We start from the raw sequence: 23,935 nt of genomic DNA on the forward strand, positions 1-23,935 counted from the left end.
AGTTCGAAAAGCATTAAGCATGTATGGCAATTTAGCTAGCATGCTGTTGCTAGATAGCTTGCTGTTGCTAGATAGCTTGCTGTTGCGAGCGAGCGAGCAACAATCACCCGACGTCAACCCAATTCAGTTTGTTTGGGATGAGTTGGACCGCAGAGTATGGGAAAAGCAGCCAACAACTGCTCAGCATATATGGAAACTCTTTCAAGACTGTTGGAAAAACATTCCAGTTGAAGCTGGTTGAGAGAATTCCAAGTGTGTGCAAAGCTGTCATCAAGGCAAAGGGTGGCTACTTTGAAGAACCTGAAATGTAAAATAACACTTTTTTGTTACTACATGACTCCATATGTGTTATTTCGTAGTTTTGATTTCTTCACTATTATTCTACATTGTAGAAAATAGTAAAAAAATAAATATAAACGCTTGAATAAGTAGGTGTGTCCAAACTTTTGACTGGTACTGTATATAAATGGATGTTACACATGGTGTATCACATTTAACAAACCAAACATTCACATACTGTGATAGAAGGTGAAGTTAAAACCGATCTGTGCATCAATACCGCCCAGTCCTAATGTGTAGGGGCGAGGGGTCTGTTTGGGATTAGGGGGGGGGAGAGCAAAGGTGGGGTGGGGGGGGGGTGAAGAATGCAGCTATTGAATTCTGCCGGGGATGTTTTGTTCGACTGTTTTCACATGCACTGAAGAAAGAGCAAAGAAATTGGAAGGGGAACCACTGGCCCACACCACGGGCCTAGCAGAAACTGAAACTAGGTCAGTTGGTCAGGGGGCACAGCAAGCACCCCCTCGACCCTGACATTCACCCTCATCCAGGCTCAGGGTCACCCCTCCGACTAAAATATACTCTGGTTCCCTGTCACCCCCTCAACCCTGTCCCCCTCCCCCCTACAACAAACGCTGCCTCGTTTCCAAAGAATCCTCATCCCTCTGTCTCCTGTCTGCCAAAACCCCCTCCCTAGTAACGGCCCCCAAAACTCATCAGTCAGACCTAAGCCCCAGAGTTGGAACAGCTCAGTTCCTCTTTAACTGCAGTGCAGTGTGATGTTTCATTGTTCTTTTGTTGAGAAAGTTCTCTCTCCTCCCCCTGTGCTCTCCTCAAACAATGGGGAGTGTTTCCTGGACAACCTGGCAGGGTGCCAGGTCTTTGACTGGGGGGGTTCTCTTCTGGGCTGGGTTGACTGGTGGTGGGTTGCCAGATCTTGCACTGAGGTTTTATATTGTGGTCTGGTCTCAGTGCAAATGTAGGCCAGTCCAGCAGTATATCTGGCAACTTGTGGCAACCCTGAGACGGAGGCTTATTGGCTTCATATTGGCCTAACGACTCTGGACGTTTTTAATCTTGTTTTAGTATTTACAAAAGCCTATTGTAAAATTTGACTTTTTAGTTAGAACAATTTATTCGCGGGCTCTTTTAGTGAAGAAAATGTTGGTTCTTTATATTTGTCCAAAAATGTAGGGATTGGCTATCATAAAGAGTTCAAAAGAATTCTAGCCTACACATGTATGAAGGTATTTGACTTGTAATTGATATTCTGTAAGGGCTTTAGGCTGGCCACCTGTTGAATGTTGCCAGACAGAACTCTGTGTATTAGAGTGCACTAGGAGTAGTAGTAGTCTGCTTAATCTGTATGTTGACTTGAACTCTTAATCAGCAATCAATTGTTTCAAATAGATGCATAAAGCTGTATTGTGTGTTTTGTGGTAGGCTGGCCTTGTCTGCTGAGTAGATTTAGCTGTTTTTCCTGACCACATGACCTGACCAAGAAAAACGCCTGTCCCTACTGATGACATTTTGTTTGCTTTGCGATGTTAGACTGAGGGGAGTTGGTTAGTAGACAGGGGAAATTAGGTTTTTCACATGTATCCACTTCACATTCATCTCTCACACTTTGGCTCTTTTGTTTTCGTTTGGTGGAAAAGTAGGCCAAAGCTGCACACATCTCATGTCAGTGCCCCACGCCAGAGAAAACATTGACAATTGCCATACACCCCAGACTCTCTGTGTGTGTGGTGTGAGCCGGCGTTGAGTGTGAGATGTTTGAAAGCTGTTTCATCTGATGTGATAACCTGTAGGTCTAGATGGGTTTACACACTAGTGTTCTTTATACTCTAAAGCACTTTCATCCAACTCAATGCCCCTTACAGCTTTGAAAGATACAAGTGCGGAAGCATTTTGTCCCAAGCATGCTAAAGACTTTCTAATTGTAGGCTAACTGACGGAAATGTTTACAGACTTGTCCTCTTGCCAAGAGTTTAGTGAGCTAAGCATTCTTATTGTAAGAACAACACTAGGCCTAACTGCCAAAATGTAGACTAACTGCTTTCACTTTGGCATACTAGTAATAGGCTACTGTTCCCATTTGTTATTTGACTCTCCTGCATATAAAAAGTATTTGTCATATAAGCATGTAAGCTAAATCCACTCTTTTCAACTGTATTGACGCTCTCCCCCTCCTGTATGTAACATTAACGTTCCTATGATTTCCCCCCTGTAGGACCGTAAGCTGTCCAAGTCGGAGCGCCAGCGGTTCAAGGAGGAGGCGGGCATGCTGAAGGGGCTGCAGCACCCCAACATTGTCCGCTTCTACGACTCCTGGGAGGCCCCTGTTAAAGGCAGGAAGTGTATTGTGCTGGTCACAGAGCTCATGACCTCTGGAACACTCAAAACGTGAGTCTCACTTTCACACACAGACATCAACACCAGTCTATCATCATGATTAAATTGTTGGTCCTAGTTACCCAAATCAGTGAAATGTGATGAGGATGGTTGTGTGATGTCCATCTTTACCCCTATGTCCGTCCTGTTCTGTAGGTATCTGAAGCGCTTCAAGGTCATGAAGATCAAAGTTCTGAGGAGCTGGTGTAGGCAGATCCTGAAGGGCCTTCACTTCCTCCACACCAGGGCCCCGCCTATCATCCACAGGGACCTGAAGTGTGACAACATTTTCATTACGGGCCCCACAGGCTCTGTCAAGATAGGAGACCTGGGATTGGCCACACTCAAGAGGTCCTCTTTCGCCAAGAGTGTCATAGGTAAGACCCCAACATCACCAGCTACATTTTACTGTGCTGTGCTTTCTTCCTCACTACACTCCAATGGGGATGTCTTGTGTAAGGTTATTATACTGTGGTTAACATTGAGGTTGTGAAGGGTTAGATTGGGGGAGGGTTGGTTTTTATTTATAGTCTCTTTTTTTTGACTGACAATGTGGTTGGAAAGCAGACCACAATGTTTCAGCTCTCCTTTCAAACCACAGCTCGAGTGGAGGCCAGGCCATGGGGAGACCCACTAACCCTCTCTTTACACACACTGTGTTATGTCAGCGAGTCCACCAGGGCTGGTTACTCGTGACAGAATTGATTTGATTATCTTTTTCCTCCACAAAGTGAAAGTTCACTTTCAGGCTCCTACTGAGAGTAAGTAGCGCCAATTTCTGTGAAATATGAATCTCAATCCACTTGTCATGCCTTAACCGTCAGGCTAGCCAGGCCAGGCCAGGGTTACAGGTATGGCCTCTGGTTATGTGTTCTGTCTCAGACTGGTCTTTGCTCTGTGGTTTGGAAATATGTGGTCTGTTTGCCAGTGATGCCAATAACGTTTGCCGTTTCTGTTTTTTGAAGGGTTTGCCCCTACAGGTTTTTGTCAGTGTTTGTCTCTGTCCTTTAAAAAATTTCAGGAGCACAGAGAATAATGTCTGCTTCTTTTTCTGTCTGGAAAGCCCCCCCCCTTCCCACTTTCCTCTTCTCCTTTATCAGCCTTTTTGTTGTTGTTCTTTCACACTCTCGGGTATGTTTTGAGACTGTAGGCTGTAGCCTCAGCTGTGCTCCGTTCTGCAGTAAAGGAATAAGTAGGGTACTGCTGGTCAGTGAGTATTGTAATGACCTGGTAAGTGTGCGAGTGCACTGTGACACACACCTTACAAAAAACGAATAATTTCAAATAACCATTAGAGTTTTTCTGTTTAAGACCATTAGAAGATTGAGAGCAGAGTATCTGCTATTTGAATAAGGCTGGTGTCCAGAAATGCACTGTTTCACTAACTAGCTATGGGATCTGCTTCTCTCGGCCCTCACCATAACACCTTACTCCCCAGGTCAAGGAGGACAGGTGAGTCAAACTACTCAAAGGTATGTTTGTATGAAACAGGTTATGTTTGAGGGTTTAGTTGTGAAATGTAAGGTCTTGACACAAGTTATTTCCATAGCTAGTTTTACTATTTGTGCCCCTTCTATGCCATTTTGAGGCCCCTGATCATTGACGCTCAACTCACTAACCAGGTTCTGATTGGTAAACCGGGCCATTCTTCAGCTTGTCAGTAGTTAAACTGACAAAGTGTGTGTCTAACACCAGTTTGGCCCCCCCTACAGTGTTTTCTGTACACCAGCCATCTTCTGTAGACTCCCTATACAAGGTGTCACCCCACAGATAACCAGGTCTTACACAGAGAAACTTGTGCCTCTTTCTCTACAGTCTAACTGAACCCGGCCTCCCCCTTTTTTTTTTTCTCTCCTTCCTCTCTCTTTCTCTACTCTCCTTCACAGCTTCTGCTCACCTGGAGGCAGCGGTGGACCGGTCACTCTTCCTCCTCTTGGTTAGAGGAGAAGAGGGGCGTTTGGGGTGTGACACTCGGAGATGGAGACGAACACACAGAGAGACACAGAGTTCTGAATGGTTGTATTTGATTTAAGGTACCCCTGAGTTCATGGCGCCTGAGATGTATGAGGAGAAGTACGACGAGTCAGTGGATGTGTATGCCTTTGGGATGTGCATGCTGGAGATGGCCACCTCAGAGTACCCATACTCCGAGTGCCAGAACGCTGCACAGATCTACCGCCGAGTCACCAGCGTAAGTCTCCGCTGCCTCAACCCCAATTGCCTGTTGTCCTCGCTCTGCCGCTCGCTCTCCTCTTTCCAGTTCCCTCTTTACCTGGCCCTTCTCCCTCACTGCTTGGTTGTCCCTTTTGAGGTAATTTCTTTTTAATTTGCATCATTAGCCATTCTTTGCCACTTTTGTCTTTTTCTCCCCACTCTTTCTGTCTTCCCTGCGAGCCTTCTTCCTCTCTCTCCGTTTCTTCTTTTCCCACCTCCTTCAATCCTGCAACCTACATTATTTTTCTCTATCTTTTGCGCTTTTTCTCGTTCTGTCTATTGAGGCGTGTTGAGTGTCTGTCATTTGTGTTGGGTGTAACTGGGCCTCGGCTTGGATCCAAAGGAAGAACACTCGCACGCACACACACACACACAAACACACACACCTCAGCATAGATACTTCATGATTTATGGTTAGAAATGGGCCTTGAAGGTGAGCCTATTTTCTCACCAATCAGCATTGCCATTCTAGGAATCGAATGTCTGCTGCCAGTTTCAGTGAGCACGGTTGATCATCAACTACGTTGGGAGGTAGTAGATACACCTTCTCGCACGTGCCTGTTTCTTCCATGAGCGCCACATGACACCGGTTACTTTTTACCTTAGCTAAACATTGTTAAACTCCCTTGATAAGTAACATGCATTCCCGGAATCCGTATATACGCCACAGACTTATCGCATTGAGACCATCAGAAGTGTGCAACCTTATGACTGTATCAGCGCTTCAGATATCATATATGACAGTCTGCTGCTGTCTCTGTAGACCTATCCATCACTTGACACTGTCACACATACACCCTCTGCTCTCTCCTCCATTCCTCCTTTTCACTCTTTATCACCTCTACTCCTCTTTCACCGCATTGCTCCTTCACTTCTCCTTCCTCTCCCCTCATCAACCCTGTTTTCTGGAATCGATGCTCTCCCCCACCATTCTTCTCCCCAACTCCCAGCAACAACAGCACCAGCCCCTAATCTTCAAAGAGTGGGAGTGTCACCATAACGCCAGAGTTCACATGTAGATTTCTAGGTTAGTGCTCCTCAGCAGCACAGTCCCAGGACACAGTGGGTTGCTACTGAACCTTGCTCTGAGACAAGACTGCTGTACCTGGTGACTATGGAGCTCGCCAGCTTGTAGTCTTAAAACCCGGAAATAAGTTACCTCTGGTTTGTTCAGACATCCCTATGGGAATGCCATTCCTTAGGTCTGAGGTTAGCACAGGCTTAGGAGATCTTTTACATTTTGTTCTGAGATTAGTCAGTTAACATGACCTTTATGAATTATGAAGCCTTTATGTGATTTGTGTTTTTTATTATTACATAAATTCTTCAAAATTCACAAAACGTGATGTTAGCTGATGACGATTATCTCATAGAACAGAACGTGTAAGACCTCCTAAACCTGTGTTTACCACAGACCTTATTTTCTGTGTTTGTCCAAAACCCCTACAAAAATGCCATTCATTTTCCTCATACGCTTTGTCCAACTAACCATCACTGAGTTCGTGCCTGTAAAAAGACCATTACTATTTGGCTCTTTTTTCCCCCTGAACAACTTTGTTTTCCCACAAGGAACACTCAAGTGGATTACATGAGTTTGAACATATAGCGTGCACTGCAGCCCAATACAGTGTTATACACTGTTCTCTGATATGAGGCAACAGAGCAACGCCACAGAAGGCGCAGATAGAAATATATTACATAGAACAGGCATACTTCTGTCATGTAAAATATGTCATAATTTCAGCTCTGTACAAGACATTTCTATCTGCAACCCTGGATAGACCCGGAAGTTAGAATCACGGAAACAGAGTGTTGACAATGTGTGGGTTGTGACTGGGAGGTCTGTGTCTTATAGGGGGTGAAGCCGGCCAGCTTCGACAAGGTGGCGATCCCCGAGGTGAAGGAGATCATCGAGGGATGCATCCGACAAAACAAGGACGAGAGGTCAGCTCACATTCTCATTTTGAGACACAGATACAGGGAGAATATTCATACTCAACCACCCAGGACCTTCTCAAAATATGACCCGTTTCAAAGTGTGTTAAAGATGTCTGTTGATTTGACTCATCCTCTCTCCGTCTTCTGTTCTCTAACCCCCCTCTCACGTTCTCCCAGGTACTCGATAAAGGACCTGCTGAACCATGCCTTCTTCCAGGAGGAGACAGGGGTGCGTGTGGAGCTGGCCGAGGAGGACGACGGGGAAATGGAGGCCATCAAGCTTTGGCTGAGGATAGAGGATGTCAAGAAGCTGAAGGGGAAATACAAGGACAACGAGGCCATCGAGTTCTCCTTCGACCTCAGCAAGGACGTCCCTGAGGATGTGGCCCAGGAGATGGTGGGTGACAACACAATGTCCACTTCAGAGAGAGATTGACTGTGTCCCAAATTTCACCCTTTTCCCTATATAGTGCATCAATCTTCACCAGGGCCCATAGGAAATAGGCTGCCATTTGAGACACAGTCTTTATTCTTCCTGGTTATTTATTAGGAATCCTTGATTTACAAACATCATCTAGACTAAATAACATTAAATGTGAGTCAAGTCCTAACACTGCCCTATTCTGTGTGTGTGTGTTTTTCTTTGTCAGGTGGAGTCTGGTTACGTGTGTGAAGGGGACCATAAGACCATGGCTAAGGCCATCAAGGACAGAGTTTCCCTCATCAGCAGGAAGCGAGAGCAGAGGCAACAGGTCTGTACCGGCTCAATGGAATCTTTGGTTTGAATCCTGGATAAATGTGATGTATTGCAATCATGAATTAAACTAAGCTAAACTAGATGGGATTAAATTTAAGGTGAGAGAGGAACAGGAGAAGAGGAGGCTGGAGGAGGAGCAGGGCCAGCAACAACAACTACTGCAGCAGCAGCAGGGCCAACCACAACCAGGGCTCCAGCCCGGCACAGAGGCCCCCCAACCAGCTCAGGCAGCCCCCCAGCCAGGCCAACAGGCTGCCCCCTACATCCCCACACAGCCCGCCCAGCCCATGGCTCCCCAGCCCATGGCCCCATACATCCCCCCTCAGACAGCACAGCTGGGGCCACAGGGGGTTCCCTATATACCCCAGTCTACAGGGCAGCTCCCAGTCCCAGTATCGGTCCAGGTTCCAGTCCAGACAGAATCAGAGAGGCCAGAGGTGGACCAGTACCCACAGCAGACTGAGACTGGTCTGTGCCTTTTTGCTTTCAGGGCTCTGTATTATTGACCTACATTATAGACTTAATCTAGTGTTTATGAACTATCAATTGACAAACCATCTCCCCATTCTCTACCCCTCCCTCTTTCAGCCAATCAAATGACAGATGGTGCTCAGGGTTCCTCAGTCCTTCATGAGACGCACCCGGTTCAGCCGGTGATGTCATACACCTCTCTTCCCAGTCAGCAGCCTCAGCCACAGGCTCCTCCTCCTGTCCAAACAGACCCATCACGTCAGCCGCAGCAGACCATGGTGAGTCATTAACGTGGCACACACAATGCATTTAATATGTGCTCACAGTAACAGTACCCAACTCTTGTCTCTGCATTTATCATAAAGTCCTATGTAGTTTCGATCTCATTCTCTCTCCTTCTCCCTCTGTCCTGTTTGTCAGGTGGTTCCTGCTGCCCAGCATACCACTGTTGCACCTGGGACTCCAAGCTCCCAGCCTGCCCCTGGGGCCCCACAACAGGTACACGTCGCCATCACAATACAACTTCACCACCACAACACTGCTGTTCCTCAGCTGATCACACCTAGATCAACGATCAAAACACTATGAATAGATCTGGATCAGAGGCTTCTGTAGGCTCTTACCAAAAGTCCAATATTAGCATGTTGTTGAAAACATTGGTGGACCATCTCACTTCTCTCTCTCGCTCTTTCTTTCTGTTTCTTTATGCGTTCCTTTTGGTTCTGTTTTTCTTTCTTCCTATGCTTTCTCTACTTATATTTTCTTCTCCATCCTCTTTCTCATTCTCTTTTTTCTGCTCACCTCTGTTCTCTCCCTCTTACCCTTTGTTGTATTTTGTTTCTTATTGTAGTACGGAGGTTACTACCACCCACCGCTACCCCCTCAGGTACTTAACTGTCCCTTGCAAACGCACACCTCTTCCCTCTACTGTCACACCCATCCTTTCTCTTAACATATACTGTTTATATGGTATACATACACAATTTATATGCTATCCTTCTGCTATTTGAGTAGTGTGTGTACTGTAGAATCCATGCTATAAAACCTGTACTGAGGCTATATGAGACTGATTTATAGTAATCCTATGTGATGCAGTAGGTAAGTGCCTGGGGGAGTTGGATGAGAGCCAGTGTGCAACTGAGGTAGTTAGGCCTCTGGGGGAGGGATGGTGGGTTTGTTTGAAGAGCAGTGTGTTGGGGAATAGATAATGAAGAGAGAGTCTTGTCGGTCTTCTCTGAGATATGGCCGTTTGATTGGTGCAGATCTCTTATCTCTGTCACTCACGCTACCCCCTGTAGGTGCCCCCCCAGCAGGTGACGTTGCCCCCCTCTCAGCCCATCCCTCCTCTGCACCTCCAGCAGCCACAGCCAGAGGGCAGCGATGCACCTCAGAGCTCAGCACTACCACCTCTCCAGCCTGGAGCCCAGCAAATACAGGTGAGACACCAACACATTGGTCAAGTGCACAACAACCCCAGCGTACCCTCATACTAACTCTAAAACACTCAGACAATCTACAAACAAGGACACAGAATGTATTCCATCTAGTAAATGTTTTATCACGCATGTACGGTCTCGTCATTCTTTTCTATTCTTTCCCTCTTTTAAAAATTATTTTTAACGGCTCTGTGTCGGTCTCCACTCTTTCATCCACTTTCTTTCATGAGTTTCTCTTGCATGCTGCTGCTTTTTCCTGCATGGCTGTCAGTCATGGGCCAATGAACCAAGCCCTCCTATCCTGTCTCCTCCAATCAATGCAGAGCACCTCTACTTCCTCTATCAGGCCACAAACGTCTCTGTGATGCAGGTACCCACAGGCCAGGGGCAACGTGTGTGATTAGTGTTAGTTGTTAGGCTTGACATGTGTTGGTAGTTTAAGGAGCCTACAAACAGACACACATGTCCTATGAGACGTAAAACCTTGTACTTCCTGTTCACTCCGCTACCATCTAGAAGGTGAAGACAGTACAGGTGCATCAAAGCTGGGATTGAGAGACTGAGAAACAGCTTGTATCTCCAGGCCATCAGACTGTTAAACAGTCACCACTAGCCGGCCTCCGCCCAGTACCCTGCCCTGAACCATAGTCACGGTTTCTAGCCGGTTACCACCCGGTACTCTACCCTGCAACTTAGAGACTGCTGCCCTATGTACATAGTCATTGAACGCTCATCACATTTAATGTTTACACACTGTTTTACCCACTTCATATGTATATACCAGTGGTTACCAAGATTTTCTTAGTCAAAATCACTGAGTCAAAATGCAAGCCGATATCTACCGCTCAGATTTTTTTTAAACATGATTTAAACGTAAACCTATGAGGTTTGTGCAGTAGGCTATAGGCCCAATACATTAACACTGCATATTGGCTATGCTTGAATTGCCCTGCCAATGTTCATATCAGAACATTTTAGAAATTATATTTTAAACCATTTGGTTAGTGATCACACTGGTAATATTACAGCTGAATCAGCATACATTTATTTTAGAATTGTTTTGATTTTACTGGACTGATGGCCTGCATCTGATGGTCAGTCTGAGGGGAGGGAGAGTGCAGCGGTGAGGCTGCCTCTCACCTCGCTCACTGTTCATCCGCTCTCCCTCGGCTGAGAAAAGGGAACAGTCTTCCAGCTGATGGCAAAACTCAAGTCGCACTGCATTATTTCTGCCTCATGCACCATTCATGTTGTTACTGCTATGACCAGAGAAAGTTAAAATATTCCTGGATATTAAAAAAGACACAAGCTGCTAATAATAAGGCAAGCGTATGGGAACACTTTGCTATAGTAATTCATTGCAGCTGCAGTGCTGGTTGTAGTGTGAGTGGAAGGAGGGAGAACACACTTTTTATGGCTTATAACGGTGTTGAACAAGTTTTTAAATCTCACAGTATCAACTTTGCTGTACGTTCAAGATTTGTTTTTACAGTCTATGGCTCGAGGAAACTGTGCAGACAGCGATCTGAGCTATCTGATTGGCCAGTGGTAGGCCTATAGGTGCACTTGATTTGTTCTCTGGGCCTGCCGGCTAGATGGAGTTCTACCTTCAGACGTGTGAAATGGTTCAAAATGGAAACACTAGGGCTGCTGAATCAAGTGCACCTATTGCCAACAGCGCAACAAATAATTTTTTTTAAATAGGAACGCAAGGCTTTGTTGTTTTTTTACAGAAATGTTTGGTGATCAACTAGGAATGCCTTGGAGATCGACCAGTCTATTGCGATGGACCGGTTGGTGACCAGTGTTATGATACTGCATTCTAGTCATGGCTAATCCTATATAACTACTGCTGTACATACCTTTTCTATTTATATAGTGTCCAAACGGTTCATTATATGTATATACATTTATATTCCGGTCTATGAGAGTGCTCGGTGTGATATATCTAAATGATTGATAGGTATTACTGCACTGTTTGAGCCAGAAACACAAGCATTTCGCTGCACCTGCAAAAACATCTGCAAATCTGTGCACGCGAACAATAAACTGAGTTGATTTTAGTGTGTTTGCTCAAAGCACTGCTAATTCCTTGGTCAGATCACACACCTTTTAGTGCTTAAGGTGAAGACAGATCCAGCCCTTGCTTTCATGCCTGACATGACATGGTTGGAAAGCTCCTTTAACGAACAGTGTGTGTGTGATGATGTTTCAGGCCTCTGTGATTGTATCCCAGCCGGCGCCAGCCGAGCAGGCAGCAGGACCGACAACACTTGTCCCTCAGTCTGTGGAGAGGTAAGGCATCACATCATCTCTCCACAACAGCCCTAGACCTAGCTCACACCAGAACGCCTTTTCTGCTACTCAATATGTTCTATTAAAAATACATATTTATATGGAACGGCCCTGTGTTCATCGTGATGTCCTCCTAGTAATTGCAAAATGTATCTCTGTCCCTCCTCTCTCTCCCTCTCCCCCCTCCTCTCTCTCCCTCTCCCCCCTCCTCTCTCTCTCCCAGTTGCCTGTCAGACGCAGCGTCAGGTCTGAGTGACGGCTATGAAGGGGCGTCGGGTGGTAGACACGAGGGGCGCTCCATGATCAAGCGGCACCAGCGGCGCTCCGTACGCAGCCGCTCTCGGCATGATAAGACCGCCAAGGCCAAGCTCAACGTCCTCAATGTAAGAGTCACTTTCACCACAACTCCCACATTCTCCCACTATCTCCTCGGCCCCCTTTGTTGGCCATATTTCCATTAACTTTCTCAACATACCCAGGTTTTCCCGAAATACTGGTTGGAGGATTCCAACATTTCTGCTTATTCCCTACTAACACTGGGAAACTTCCAACCGGGATTCCAGGAAAACCTGTGAATTCTGGGGAAATTGCAGGATTACTACAACCCTATGTTGACTTTTCATCCTCTTTCTGTCTATACAGATGTCCAGTTGTACACTGAACAAAAATATCATATTAATAAAAGATCCCCGAAATGTTCCATACGCACAAAAAAAAGCTTGTTTCTCTCAAATGTTGTGTACAAATTTGTTTACACCCCTGTTAGTGAGCATTTCTCTTTTGTCAAGATAATCCATCCACCTGACAGGTTTGGCATATCAAGAAGCTGATTAAACAGCATGATCATTACACAGGTGCACCTTGTGCTGGGGACAACGAAAGGCCAAAATGGGCAGTTTTGTCACACAACACAATGCCACAGATGTCTCAAGTACGCCCAATCGGCCTCACAACCGCACACTATGTGCATGGCGTCGTGTGGGCGAGCGGTGTGCTGATGTCAACGTTGTGAACAGAGTGCCCTGTGGTGGTGGGGTTATGGTATGGACAGGCATAAGCTATGGACAACGAGTACAGTTGCATTTTATCGATGGCAATTTGAATGCAGAGATACCATGACGAGATCCTGAGACCCATTGTCATGCCACTCATCTGCTGCCATCACCTCATGTTTCAGCATGATAATGCACGGCCCAGTTCCCGCTAATATCCAGCGACTTCGCACAGCCATTGAAGAGGAGTGGGACAGCATTCCACTGGCCACAATCAACAGCCTGCTCAACTCTATGCCAAGGAGATGTTGTGCTGCATGAGGCAATTGGTGGTCACATCAGATACTGACTGGTTTTCTGATTCACTCCCCTACTTAACAAAAAGTTTACTAAAGGACGCATCTCTGTATTCCCAGTCATGTGAAAGCCATTGATTAGGGCCTCATGCATTTATTTACATTGACTGATTTCCTTATATGAACTAACTCAGTCAAATATTTGAAATTGTTACATGTACATTTCAGTTGGTGTCATCTGACACACCAAATAAAATGTTGTTTTTCACATGCCCCCAAATACAACCGGTGTAGACCTTACCATGAAATGCTTACTTACAAGCTCTTAACCATGCCATTTTTTAAAAATAAATTAAAGTAACAACGAGGCTATATACAGGGTGTACAGATACCGAGTGAATGTGCGGGCGTACAGGTTAGTCGAGGTAATATGTATGTAGGTAGGGGTAAAGTGACTATGACTAGATAATAAACATTGAGTAGCAGCAGTGTAAAAAGTTGTTACGAAGCCTTTTGGACCTAGACGTGGCGCTCTGGTACCTCTTGCCGTGCAGTAGCAGAGAGATGACTTGGGTGGCTGGAAGCTGGTCCCATGTAGCTCAGTTTGTAGAGCATGGTGCTTGCAGCGCCAGGGTTGTGGGTTCGATTAAAATGTATGCACTCACTACTGTAAGTCGCTCTGGATAAGAGCGTCTGCTAAATGACAAATGTAAAATGTGGCTGGAGTCTTTGACACCGCCTAGTATAGAGGTCCTGGATGGCAGGAAGAATGAACTAATCTTTGTGTGTCTGTTTCAGATCTCCAACCTGGGAGACCGGGTGGCAGAGTGCCAGCTGGAGACCCACAACAGGAAGATGGTGACCTTTAAGTTTGACCTGGACGGAGATAACCCAGAGGAGATTGCACAGATCATGGTAATGATAGTAAAAACACAAGCACCGATTTGGATTGTATTGAATCTCCATCAAATGTTCCCTAAGGCTCTGTAGTCAAAAGTAAAGGAATTTGATATTTTATTTTGGTAACTCCACAGATCTATGTGGATTGAAATGGGCACGATTTGTGGGTATTGTAGTTCAATATCTGTCCTTCTCTCAGGTGCTGAGTGAGTTTATCCTGGAGAGCGAACGTGAGTCGTTCATCGAGCAGGTTCGTGAAGTCATCGAAATGGCGGACGATAGAGAGGGCATGAAGGAAGGCTACGCTCAACCACCCTTTACACAGGTAACATACTCAAACAACACGTCATCCTTCACGTACCCACCCACTAACTCCTTGGCAGCCTTTAGTTGACATGGTGTTGTCCTTCTCTCTCCACAGATTGTGGTAGATGACCCCTCGCAGCAGCCTGACATGCCCACTCATCTGCCTGGTAAACATGCACCTACACATTACTATCTCTACTGAAAGATGATTGTCTGAGCTCCACCTCCTCACCCCTTGACCCCTCACCTTTAACCCATTGCCCCCCAGGTGTTCCTCCCAGCGTTGCAGCTCAGGTAGTCCACTCTGCAGGCCGGAGGTTCATTGTCAGCCCTGTCCCAGAGTCCCGTCTGAGGGAGCAATTCTTCGGCCCTCCATCTGCTAACACCTCGTTTGGGGATGAGCCCCCTCAAGGTGAGAGGGACTGGAATCTGTGGGCCATAGAGTGCAACTCGAACTCTCATAGGATGTTAGAACGCTGTGTTCCAAACATGTGCCCCTCTTCCATCTCTGGAATATTTGAGAACTCTAAAACATGTTCCTTGATGCATATACCAGTATGTTTGAAGTCATGATGATAAACTGTACACTTACAACAAGTAATTTATGTAAGTGACTCTGTGTTCCTCCCTTCAACCCCAGGGAGTCTGGGCCTGTCCCTGTCTGCCCCCTCAGGCCACCTCCAGCAGGCCTTCACTGAGATGAGGCAGCCGCATGGGGAGAGACGAGCCACCATGGGTCACCCAGCCGAGCCAGACACCAGCATAGTCCCCTCCTCCTTGCGCCCAGCCTCCCCTCTCTCCCACCATCACCAAACCTTGGCTCCCCCAGAGGCTACAGTCCCCACCAACACCAGCTTCTCCACCCTGCCTCCTGTCTCAGTCATCCCCTCTGGGTCCTCCACTTTTCCCCCCTCCACATGCCAAGTTGCCACCGGGAGGGTGTCTCCAACCCCAGTTCCAGCCCCTGCATCTGCTACCACTGATCCCACCCCACACCCCCAGCCTGGCTACCAAGCTGCCCCCTCTCAGCCTACCCCTGCCCAAATCACATCCCCTCCTCCAGCTGCTCCCCAGGCCACCCCGGCCCCTGTCCCCCCAGCTGCTACCCCCCAGCTGGGAAGCAGCTCTGCCCCTTTCCCCCCTGTCTCTGGAGCTCCACCCAGTAACTCTGGGACTGTGACCAGCTCAGAGCAGCACCCTGCAGCTGACCTTGTTCCTATTCCGTCCTCTCAGCCTATCCCTGAGTCCATACCTGTCACTCAGCCCACCTCCTCCCAGTCCCAGCCTATCCCTGCCTCTGTCCCTGTGGCACAGTCTGCAATGGCTCCCACCCAACTTCCACCCTCTACCCTGCCCTCCCAACCGTCCCAGCCAGGGGACCCAGATGGGGTAGAGTCCCAGTCCAAGGTCCCTGGTATAGATGACATACATGCCCTGGATAAGAAGCTGCGCTCCCTCTTTAAGGACACATCCTCTGCGGACACTGGCAACACTGAGACCTCCCCCTCCACAGGGACCATCTCCCCTCCCCCCGGGGCGGCCCTGGTGCCCCCCTCCAACCTGTCTCTCACCGCCGGGGGACAGGGAGCTCAGGGCCCCACCGCGACCCCAGGACAGGGCCTCACACCAGGGGGACATGCACAGACACCTCCAACCAAGCCTGGTCAAGCCACCAGTGCACAGGTACAATGGACGGAACTGTCTTTGTCTAGTGACTGAGAAGATACAGTATTTTTACTAAATGCTTTTCCCCTCTACTCTTTCCTCAGTTGTAACTTGGGTTTGATTTTCTCCCACCTCGATGATAATGAAATCTTCCTGTGTGTCTGTGTCAGGTGTATCCTGTTGGCTCCGAGCAGGCAGGCACCCCTACCTCCGAGCAACTGCCTCCATTCCCAGGACCAAACCAGGTTAGTTCTTTTCACAACTTGTTCCTCTGAGAAGTTGTAAGTTGTGTGAGTTTTGTAGGTGTGTGGAATAGGTGATTATTTACTGTTGTTAGGTATGCGTTGTGATAGTAGTGGTGAGTTATTTTAAGTGGTACTTTCTGAATGAGTTGTGTTGGTATGTTTGTTACTGACATGTCTTGTTTGTGTCCAGTCCCAGCAGCCTGTGGGTTTTCTGGATGGCCAGCTAAGGAGAGCTCTGAGCCCAGGGAGCAGTGAGGCAGCCTTGCCCTCCACAAGGGTCGTTAAACTGGGACGCTTCCAAGTCTCCGTTGCAGCAGACGCTAGCACCGGCAGCACTCCTGACCCCTCCAACATTGCCTCCTCTTCCTCTCTCACCCCATCCTCCTCATCCTCCTCTTCCTCCTCCTCCTCTTCCTCCCTCTCCAGCCCGGAAAACACCCTCCACCGCTCCTCCTCCCTCCTTTCCAAAGGGGTCCGGAGAGGAGACTCCGTAGATGCGCTCTCTTCTGTCCCAACACAGCCCACCACCATCGGACGCTTCCAGGTGTCTACTAGTGCCAGCACTGGCCCCAGCCCTAATTCTGTCTCAAAGGTGGGCCGTTTTTCAGTGATGCCAGCCGCAGTGAATCCCACGGCACCTCCGGGGTCTAGCCCCTCCCATCAGAACGGCCCTTCCTCTTCGACCTCTGACCTCCGTAGCTCCGCCCCCAGCGTGAACAGTGGTTCATTTAACCATTACATGACCAGCGACAACGAGGACGACTCAGGGCCTGAGGACGAGGCCTTCCAGAGCGAAGTCAGCTGCCTCCGAGAGAAGTATGTTACCTTCACTCCTCCCATATTTAACCTGTTTGCTGTTTTGGGCTATATTTCTCTTATATTTGTTTATCTCAATGGGATCACTTGCATAAGTAAAGGATAAAAGGAGAGTGGTGACTGTTGTACTGGATTTTATGTTATAATTAGGGATGTGATGGTCATGGAATTTTGGATGACGGTAATTGGCCAGCCAAATGACCGAGGCCTCTGTAATAACTGTTAGAATAGCAAATAAATACGCAGTTTGCTCCAACAACTTGCTTGTTTCAGCAAGGAGCAACAAAGTTTAATCACATTGTTAAGAGTCCATGTTACAACAGAAACTGACTCAACTGCATGAATGCCGTCCCGTCTTTAGTCAGCTGTTCCTTGTAACAACAACAAAAAATAAACAGTAATGAGTCATTTTATTTTTATGACGATCTTCATCCATAACCTCCGGTTACACATTAATTGTGCCAGCACTAGTTACAACCCTGCCCTCTCCTCCCCTCCACAGACATATGATAGAGATCCAAACCCTCCACTCACGGCAGAAGGAGGAAATAGATGCTCTGTTCACCAGGCTGGGTAAACCTCCTCCTTCAGCTGTCCTCTCCCCCGCTATGGCCGGGGGCCGACGTAGGCCCAAGACCAAGGCCAGCAAATCAGCCCGCAGCAGCGCCCAGGCCAGCCCCCAGCACTCGGGTAACCAGAGTTATGATTGGTCTGTCTGTGCACTGCTGAATGAAAATTTACATGACTGCAAGCAACAACTAATTAGTCGATATTGAAGGGTAGAGGCTGCTAGATTAGGATGTGTAAATGTAATGTGATCCGTTTCTCTCCTCTCAACTCTCTGGTTGGTGTGTGTGTTTAGGAGCCCCAGTCACAGGCCAGATCCCCCCAGCGTCCCCACCTAAGCAGACGTCTCCCCCCACTGCAGCGGTCTCTGAGTCAGACAGCCGGACTTCCACCATGGGTAAGCACACAGAGCTGTTTTCCTATTGTCTATGCGCCATCACTACAGGTTTTAAAAAGGGAAAACCTAAGCAATATTCCTCAAATCAAGAGATAACTCTCCAGAAATGAGTTGGCTTCCCAGGTTGAACTTGTCCCTGTGTTCCTTCCAGGAGTGAGTGGGACCAGTTCAGACAGTGGAGTGAACACCAGCCAGTCTCAGCCATCAGGCCCTAACATAGCGCCGGCCCTAACACAGAACCGAAAGGGCACGTTCACAGACGACCTGCACCAGCTTGTTGACAACTGGGCCCGAGATGCCATCAGCCTCTCCCAGGGCAAGAAAGGACCTAAGGGGACAGCCCAGGGACCCGGACATGACGTAAGGCCACACTTCTCAGTCTAAAGACCAGTGTATCTCATAGTTTTTAGCTCTATTTTACATAATTTTTGCCCTTTTTTCTCAATTGTAGTTTTGAACGTGTTATGTGCTAATGTAACTAAACTGAGCTGCAACTTCCCCTTGTCTTTCCCTCTTATGGCCCCTCCCTAACTACAGATCCCTCTACATATCCCTCCACAAGCAAACATGAGCCGAAAGTTTTCTGCCCCCGGCCACCTGTGCCCCACCCTCCCGTCTACCACCCTGGCAGGTGCCCACCTCCCCATTACCACTAACCCCTCCAACCCACTCTGCCAGCGTCAGGGCTCTCTAGGCCCCCCTCCCCAGGGATTTGGCTATGGCACAGCCCCCTATAGCGCCCCCCAGTGGGCAGGACCCTGTCAGGTGGGTCTCCTGGCCCAGTACCATGCCCCTTCCGCAGCCTCAGCTCCCCTTCAGCAGGCCTTCCACATGGGAGCCACCCAGAAACCTGTTAGCAACCCTGGAGGTCCCAACCTGAGGCCCACATAGCCCAGTCTGCAGCCCTGGACCTGGGTTAGTAAGGCTGGGCTGATGGGAACTGAGGGCAGGGAGGAAGAGAGCCATAGGAGGACAACTACTATCTGACGTTCTGTTTCACTAATTGGTGAGGTGAAATAAAGAGGATGCAGTGAAAATGGAGGAGAGGAGGCTGTGGTTCAGTCCTGTCAGACAGAGAGCGATGTCTGTCAGTTGGAGGGAGAGTGCAATACATACCCACAGCACACAATCACACCTTCACCCTTACCAGGGCCCAGTCTTTTCTGCCAATGGCTGTGGAAGCAGGCTGTGATTGACATTTGGGTTTGTCCAATGAAAGCTATGGACCCAAGGGCACAACTGGCAACGGCCAAATACATCTGTTGAAAGCACCATTGTGATCTCATCATTCCCTTAAACAGGAGGGTAGGGAGGGGGAACTCTTAATCACTTCTTGACTGTAACTGGCCTTAAGCTTACCTAGGACAGAGTTAGCAGATGGAGAGAACCCCCACAAACACATACACATGCGCCTCCTAGCACTACTGTCATTGGCTGAGATTGAGGCGTTGAATGGTATGAGAAACTGATTAATTGTGGGTAACAAGTTTGTATAATGAAAGGAGAGCAAGATATGTAGAGAAGCAAGGAGGTGGAATGAGAGAAAGATGGTGAATGGAAGTTGGTTAGGTACGGTTATAGTGGATAGTGTTTGGCTAGTGTTACTCATTTGATCGCCATGCAGTAATAGCAATGTGAGGAAAGGAGTGAGTCCCCTGTGTAAGAGTGGCCTTAAACCCCCAAACACATACACATTGTCTTTGTATATAGAGATATTTCTTGTCCTAAGTTATGGTTATATCTGTCCCTCTGAGCTGGTCTGATGTGATGTTCTGCCTGACTGGGTGTGTTAGTTTCTTATGAGACCATCACCTAATGTTAGTGTGAGCTAAGTAACAGACCTGTCTGTAGATAGTTTATTAATACCTACTTCACCTGTCTTGTCCAGGCTTTGGATTTACCCTGAAGTGACTGTATCCATGAGTGATTTAGGTTTACGCCTTAGCGTCTGGTTAGGCTCAGCGGTTTGAGTTGTTGGCTTCAGCTACTGTGATCATTTGGTTTTCAACCTTAGCTACTGTGTCAGTCAGTTGTCTCACACCTCACCACCTGGTGTACTGTAGTCACTCTGGTAAGCAAGGCCATGGTCCTTGGTACAGTTCTGTTAGAAAGGCATTACATTCTTGAGGCATAGGGTTATCTCGCGAGTGAACGGTGCATGGTGTTCACACACAGACCTCTACGCAATGTCAACAAAAATGTATTTAACCTTATTTCCAATTGTCATCTTTCAGAATCATGACAAATTGTCTGGGGTTTCTGTGGCTTGTTTTATGTGTATATTTTAAATAAAAATACAAAAGATGTTCTTTATCGACCTGTTCAGCGATCAGATTTTGATGTTTCACAGTAATTATTAAAGGTTGTTAAACAACATGTAGTTAAAGGAATATAAAAGTGCAATTGCAGGGTTATTATTAGTATTATAATCTGTCACACAGGGGAGTAGTTATGTGCTTCTTCTGCTCTTATCATACACCACCCTGTAACTTTATCTTGTTTTACAGTGTGTGTGTGTATATATATACATTTATGTGTGTATATATACATATGTGTATACATATATATATATATATGTGTGTGTGTCTATATATATCTTATGTCTGTATATATATATATATATTATGTGTGTATAATATATATATATATACATATACACACACGTGTGTGTATATATATATATATATATATATATATATACAGACACACGTGTGTGTGTATATATATATATATATGTATGTGTGTGTATATATATATATATACACACACACACACGTGTGTCTGTGTATATATATACAGTGGGGAGAACAAGTATTTGATACACTGCCGATTTTGCAGGTTTTCCTACTTACAAAGCATGTAGAGGTGTGTAATTTTTATCATAGGTACACTTCAACTGTGAGAGACGGAATCTAAAACAAAAATCCAGAAAATCACATTGTATGATTTTTAAGTAATTAATTAACATTTTATTGCATGACATAAGTCTTTGATACATCAGAAAAGCAGAACTTAATATTTGGTACAGAAACCTTTGTTTGCAATTACAGAGATCAGACGTTTCCTGTAGTTCTTGACCAGGTTTGCACACACTGCAGCAGGGATTTTGGCCCACTCCTCCATACAGACCTTCTCCAGATCCTTCAGGTTTCGGGGCTGTCGCTGGGCAATACGGACTTTCAGCTCCCTCCAAAGATTTTCTATTGGGTTCAGGTCTGGAGACTGGCTAGGCCACTCCAGGACCTTGAGATGCTTCTTACGGAGCCACTCCTTAGTTGCCCTGGCTGTGTGTTTTGGGTCGTTGTCATTCTGGAAGACCCAGCCACGACCCATCTTCAATGCTCTTACTGAGGGAAGGAGGTTGTTGTCCAAGATCTCGCGATACATGGCCCCATCCATCCTCCCCTCAATACGGTGCAGTCGTCCTGTCCCCTTTGCAGAAAAGCATCCCCAAAGAATGATGTTTCCACCTCCATGCTTCACAGTTGGGATGGTGTTCTTGGGGTTGTACTCATCCTTCTTCTTCCTCCAAACACAGCGAGTGGAGTTTAGACCAAAAAGCTCTATTTTTGTCTCATCAGACCACATGACCTTCTCCCATTCCTCCTCTGGATCATCCAGATGGTCATTGGCAAACTTCAGACGGGCCTGGACATGCGCTGGCTTGAGCAGGGGGACCTTGCGTGCGCTGCAGGATTTTAATCCATGACGGCGTAGTGTGTTACTAATGGTTTTCTTTGAGACTGTGGTCCCAGCTCTCTTCAGGTCATTGACCAGGTCCTGCCGTGTAGTTCTGGGCTGATCCCTCACCTTCCTCATGATCATTGATGCCCCACGAGGTGAGATCTTGCATGGAGCCCCAGACCGAGGGTGATTGACCGTCATCTTGAACTTCTTCCATTTTCTAATAATTGCGCCAACAGTTGTTGCCTTCTCACCAAGCTGCTTGCCTATTGTCCTGTAGCCCATCCCAGCCTTGTGCAGGTCTACAATTTTATCCCTGATGTCCTTACACAGCTCTCTGGTCTTGGCCATTGTGGAGAGGTTGGAGTCTGTTTGATTGAGTGTGTGGACAGGTGTCTTTTATACAGGTAACGAGTTCAAACAGGTGCAGTTAATACAGGTAATGAGTGGAGAACAGGAGGGCGTCTTAAAGAAAAACTAACAGGTCTGTGAGAGCCGGAAATCTTACTGGTTGGTAGGTGATCAAATACTTATGTCATGCAATAAAATACAAATTAATTACTTAAAAATCATACAATGTGATTTTCTGGATTTTTGTTTTAGATTCCGTCTCTCACAGTTGAAGTGTACCTATGATAAAAATTACAGACCTCTAAATGCTTTGTAAGTAGGAAAACCTGCAAAATCGGCAGTGTATCAAATACTTGTTCTCCCCACTGTATATAGACATATATATATGTATACACACATACATGTATATATGTGTTTATATATATATATATAGACATATATATATATGTATACACACATACATGTATATATGTGTTTATATATATATATATAGACATATATATATATGTATACACACATACATGTATATATGTGTTTATACACACACAGTAAATGTTTCATATTAAATTATGCTTTCACATAATGCTCATCATAGAGTACTATGTGTCTTGCTGTAACCCACCCCCACACAGTAACAGTAAAAACTTGCAGAACTCTTTAGTGCCTTGCATTCTCACTACTGAGAGAAATTCCACCATAATCACCTAGCCCTGCGGTTCTGATGGCTTAAAGTCCAGTGACTGAAAGACCTGTTTTTATTACCAACCAATGAGATCCATCAGAAACGTCCTCAGACATCAGTAAATGTCTCATGTGGAGGTTAAGAGGAAGTTTAACATACATAAACAAGTCAGTGTCAGAAGAGGCAGGTGACAGTCGTATACCAACACAAGACTGACTAATTGAATGCAGAGCACACAGGGTTGTATGAAGATAAGTTATTTTCTGTCGTCACCAACGGTATTTGTCTTTGTGTGTAAGCTGTGTATCCTATATTGGTTGTCGAAGGTAGATTTGGGTAAGATTTGTCTGTTAGGTTTTCTGAATGAATGTAATCATTACAGTATTGCATAGCAGCACTTATTTTAAGAAAAGGAGAACTAAACCGTTTTTTCCCCTCATTGGTACCATTCTCTTGCTTCTTTGCCACCTCGCATTCCCCTCACTACAGTGCCCTTCTCACCTACCCAGTCCTGGATTGAACAACTACTTTCACTTCTCTAGAGAATATTAAATGACTACATTGCAGAATGTTATGTTTGAAGTTCTATAGGAACAGAGGGGGAATGGAGATGTTTGCATGCTGAGGATGGGTGTTACTGACTTCAGAAAGTGTTTTTGATATTTGGAAAACCGAGATCCTGCTTTTTTTTTTTTGTTAATCTTTGCCTTGCTGTAAGTGAGTCCACACAAAGTGCCGATCTTTAATTGCCATTCACCGCTGTCACAGGCACATCTTTCAGTTGTCAATGTATCTATGTGTTTCCTGAATTCTGCATGCTAACTGGTTTTAAACCTTGGGCTTACTTACAACACAACCCACTGTACAGCACATGCTCACACATAAGCTACTAGTCATCCTATTAACAGTAAATATGTTATTTATCCTCAAGTGGTTAAAAGATTATCCCGGCAAAATGACATATCACTAAGTTATTTAATGTTGTACCCTTGGATTCCTGTCCTCTCTGGCTCTTGTGACCAGTCTACTCTATGGTTTTGTGTATGTTTTTTCACATTGTACAAAATGTAAAAAAAGATAAATAAAAATAGAACTGATCATTATGAGTGTCATCTTTTACATGCACCAAGTAGACCTAGTGTATGCTTATTTCTGCCAGTGGCGGCTCCTCAGAGGAAGGGGAAGACCATCCTCAGTGATTTTTATTTTTTATGTTTAAAAAGTTATCCTTGTGATTATATTTAGTATAG

At 46.2% G+C, this 23,935-nt stretch overlaps 1 protein-coding gene across 3 annotated transcripts in view; it reads left to right on the plus strand.

Moving 5' to 3' along the window:
• The window catches only part of LOC139584579 (serine/threonine-protein kinase WNK1-like), a 68,965-nt gene extending 45,182 nt beyond the window's left edge, over positions 1 to 23,783 (plus strand). For 2 of the 3 annotated variants that reach the window (XM_071416601.1, XM_071416600.1), the window contains exons 3-26: positions 2,513 to 2,685; positions 2,830 to 3,050; positions 4,707 to 4,864; positions 6,743 to 6,831; positions 7,003 to 7,222; positions 7,476 to 7,577; positions 7,681 to 8,050; positions 8,171 to 8,331; positions 8,474 to 8,551; positions 8,904 to 8,939; positions 9,352 to 9,489; positions 11,705 to 11,784; positions 12,008 to 12,167; positions 13,871 to 13,987; positions 14,172 to 14,297; positions 14,394 to 14,445; positions 14,547 to 14,690; positions 14,919 to 15,961; positions 16,114 to 16,188; positions 16,379 to 17,004; positions 17,507 to 17,694; positions 17,867 to 17,968; positions 18,120 to 18,328; positions 18,506 to 23,783. In XM_071416601.1, the coding sequence (XP_071272702.1) occupies positions 2,513 to 2,685; positions 2,830 to 3,050; positions 4,707 to 4,864; positions 6,743 to 6,831; positions 7,003 to 7,222; positions 7,476 to 7,577; positions 7,681 to 8,050; positions 8,171 to 8,331; positions 8,474 to 8,551; positions 8,904 to 8,939; positions 9,352 to 9,489; positions 11,705 to 11,784; positions 12,008 to 12,167; positions 13,871 to 13,987; positions 14,172 to 14,297; positions 14,394 to 14,445; positions 14,547 to 14,690; positions 14,919 to 15,961; positions 16,114 to 16,188; positions 16,379 to 17,004; positions 17,507 to 17,694; positions 17,867 to 17,968; positions 18,120 to 18,328; positions 18,506 to 18,859 (5,022 nt within the window). In that variant the 3' untranslated portion in view covers positions 18,860 to 23,783. The remainder of the gene's footprint in view (positions 1 to 2,512; positions 2,686 to 2,829; positions 3,051 to 4,706; positions 4,865 to 6,742; positions 6,832 to 7,002; positions 7,223 to 7,475; positions 7,578 to 7,680; positions 8,051 to 8,170; positions 8,332 to 8,473; positions 8,552 to 8,903; positions 8,940 to 9,351; positions 9,490 to 11,704; positions 11,785 to 12,007; positions 12,168 to 13,870; positions 13,988 to 14,171; positions 14,298 to 14,393; positions 14,446 to 14,546; positions 14,691 to 14,918; positions 15,962 to 16,113; positions 16,189 to 16,378; positions 17,005 to 17,506; positions 17,695 to 17,866; positions 17,969 to 18,119; positions 18,329 to 18,505) is intronic. The other variant, XM_071416602.1, reaches the window with a different exon arrangement.
• The last annotated feature ends 152 nt before the right edge of the window (positions 23,784 to 23,935 follow it).

The sequence above is a fragment of the Salvelinus alpinus genome, chromosome 9, assembly GCF_045679555.1.
Source record: "Salvelinus alpinus chromosome 9, SLU_Salpinus.1, whole genome shotgun sequence".
Lineage (NCBI taxonomy): Eukaryota > Metazoa > Chordata > Actinopteri > Salmoniformes > Salmonidae > Salvelinus > Salvelinus alpinus.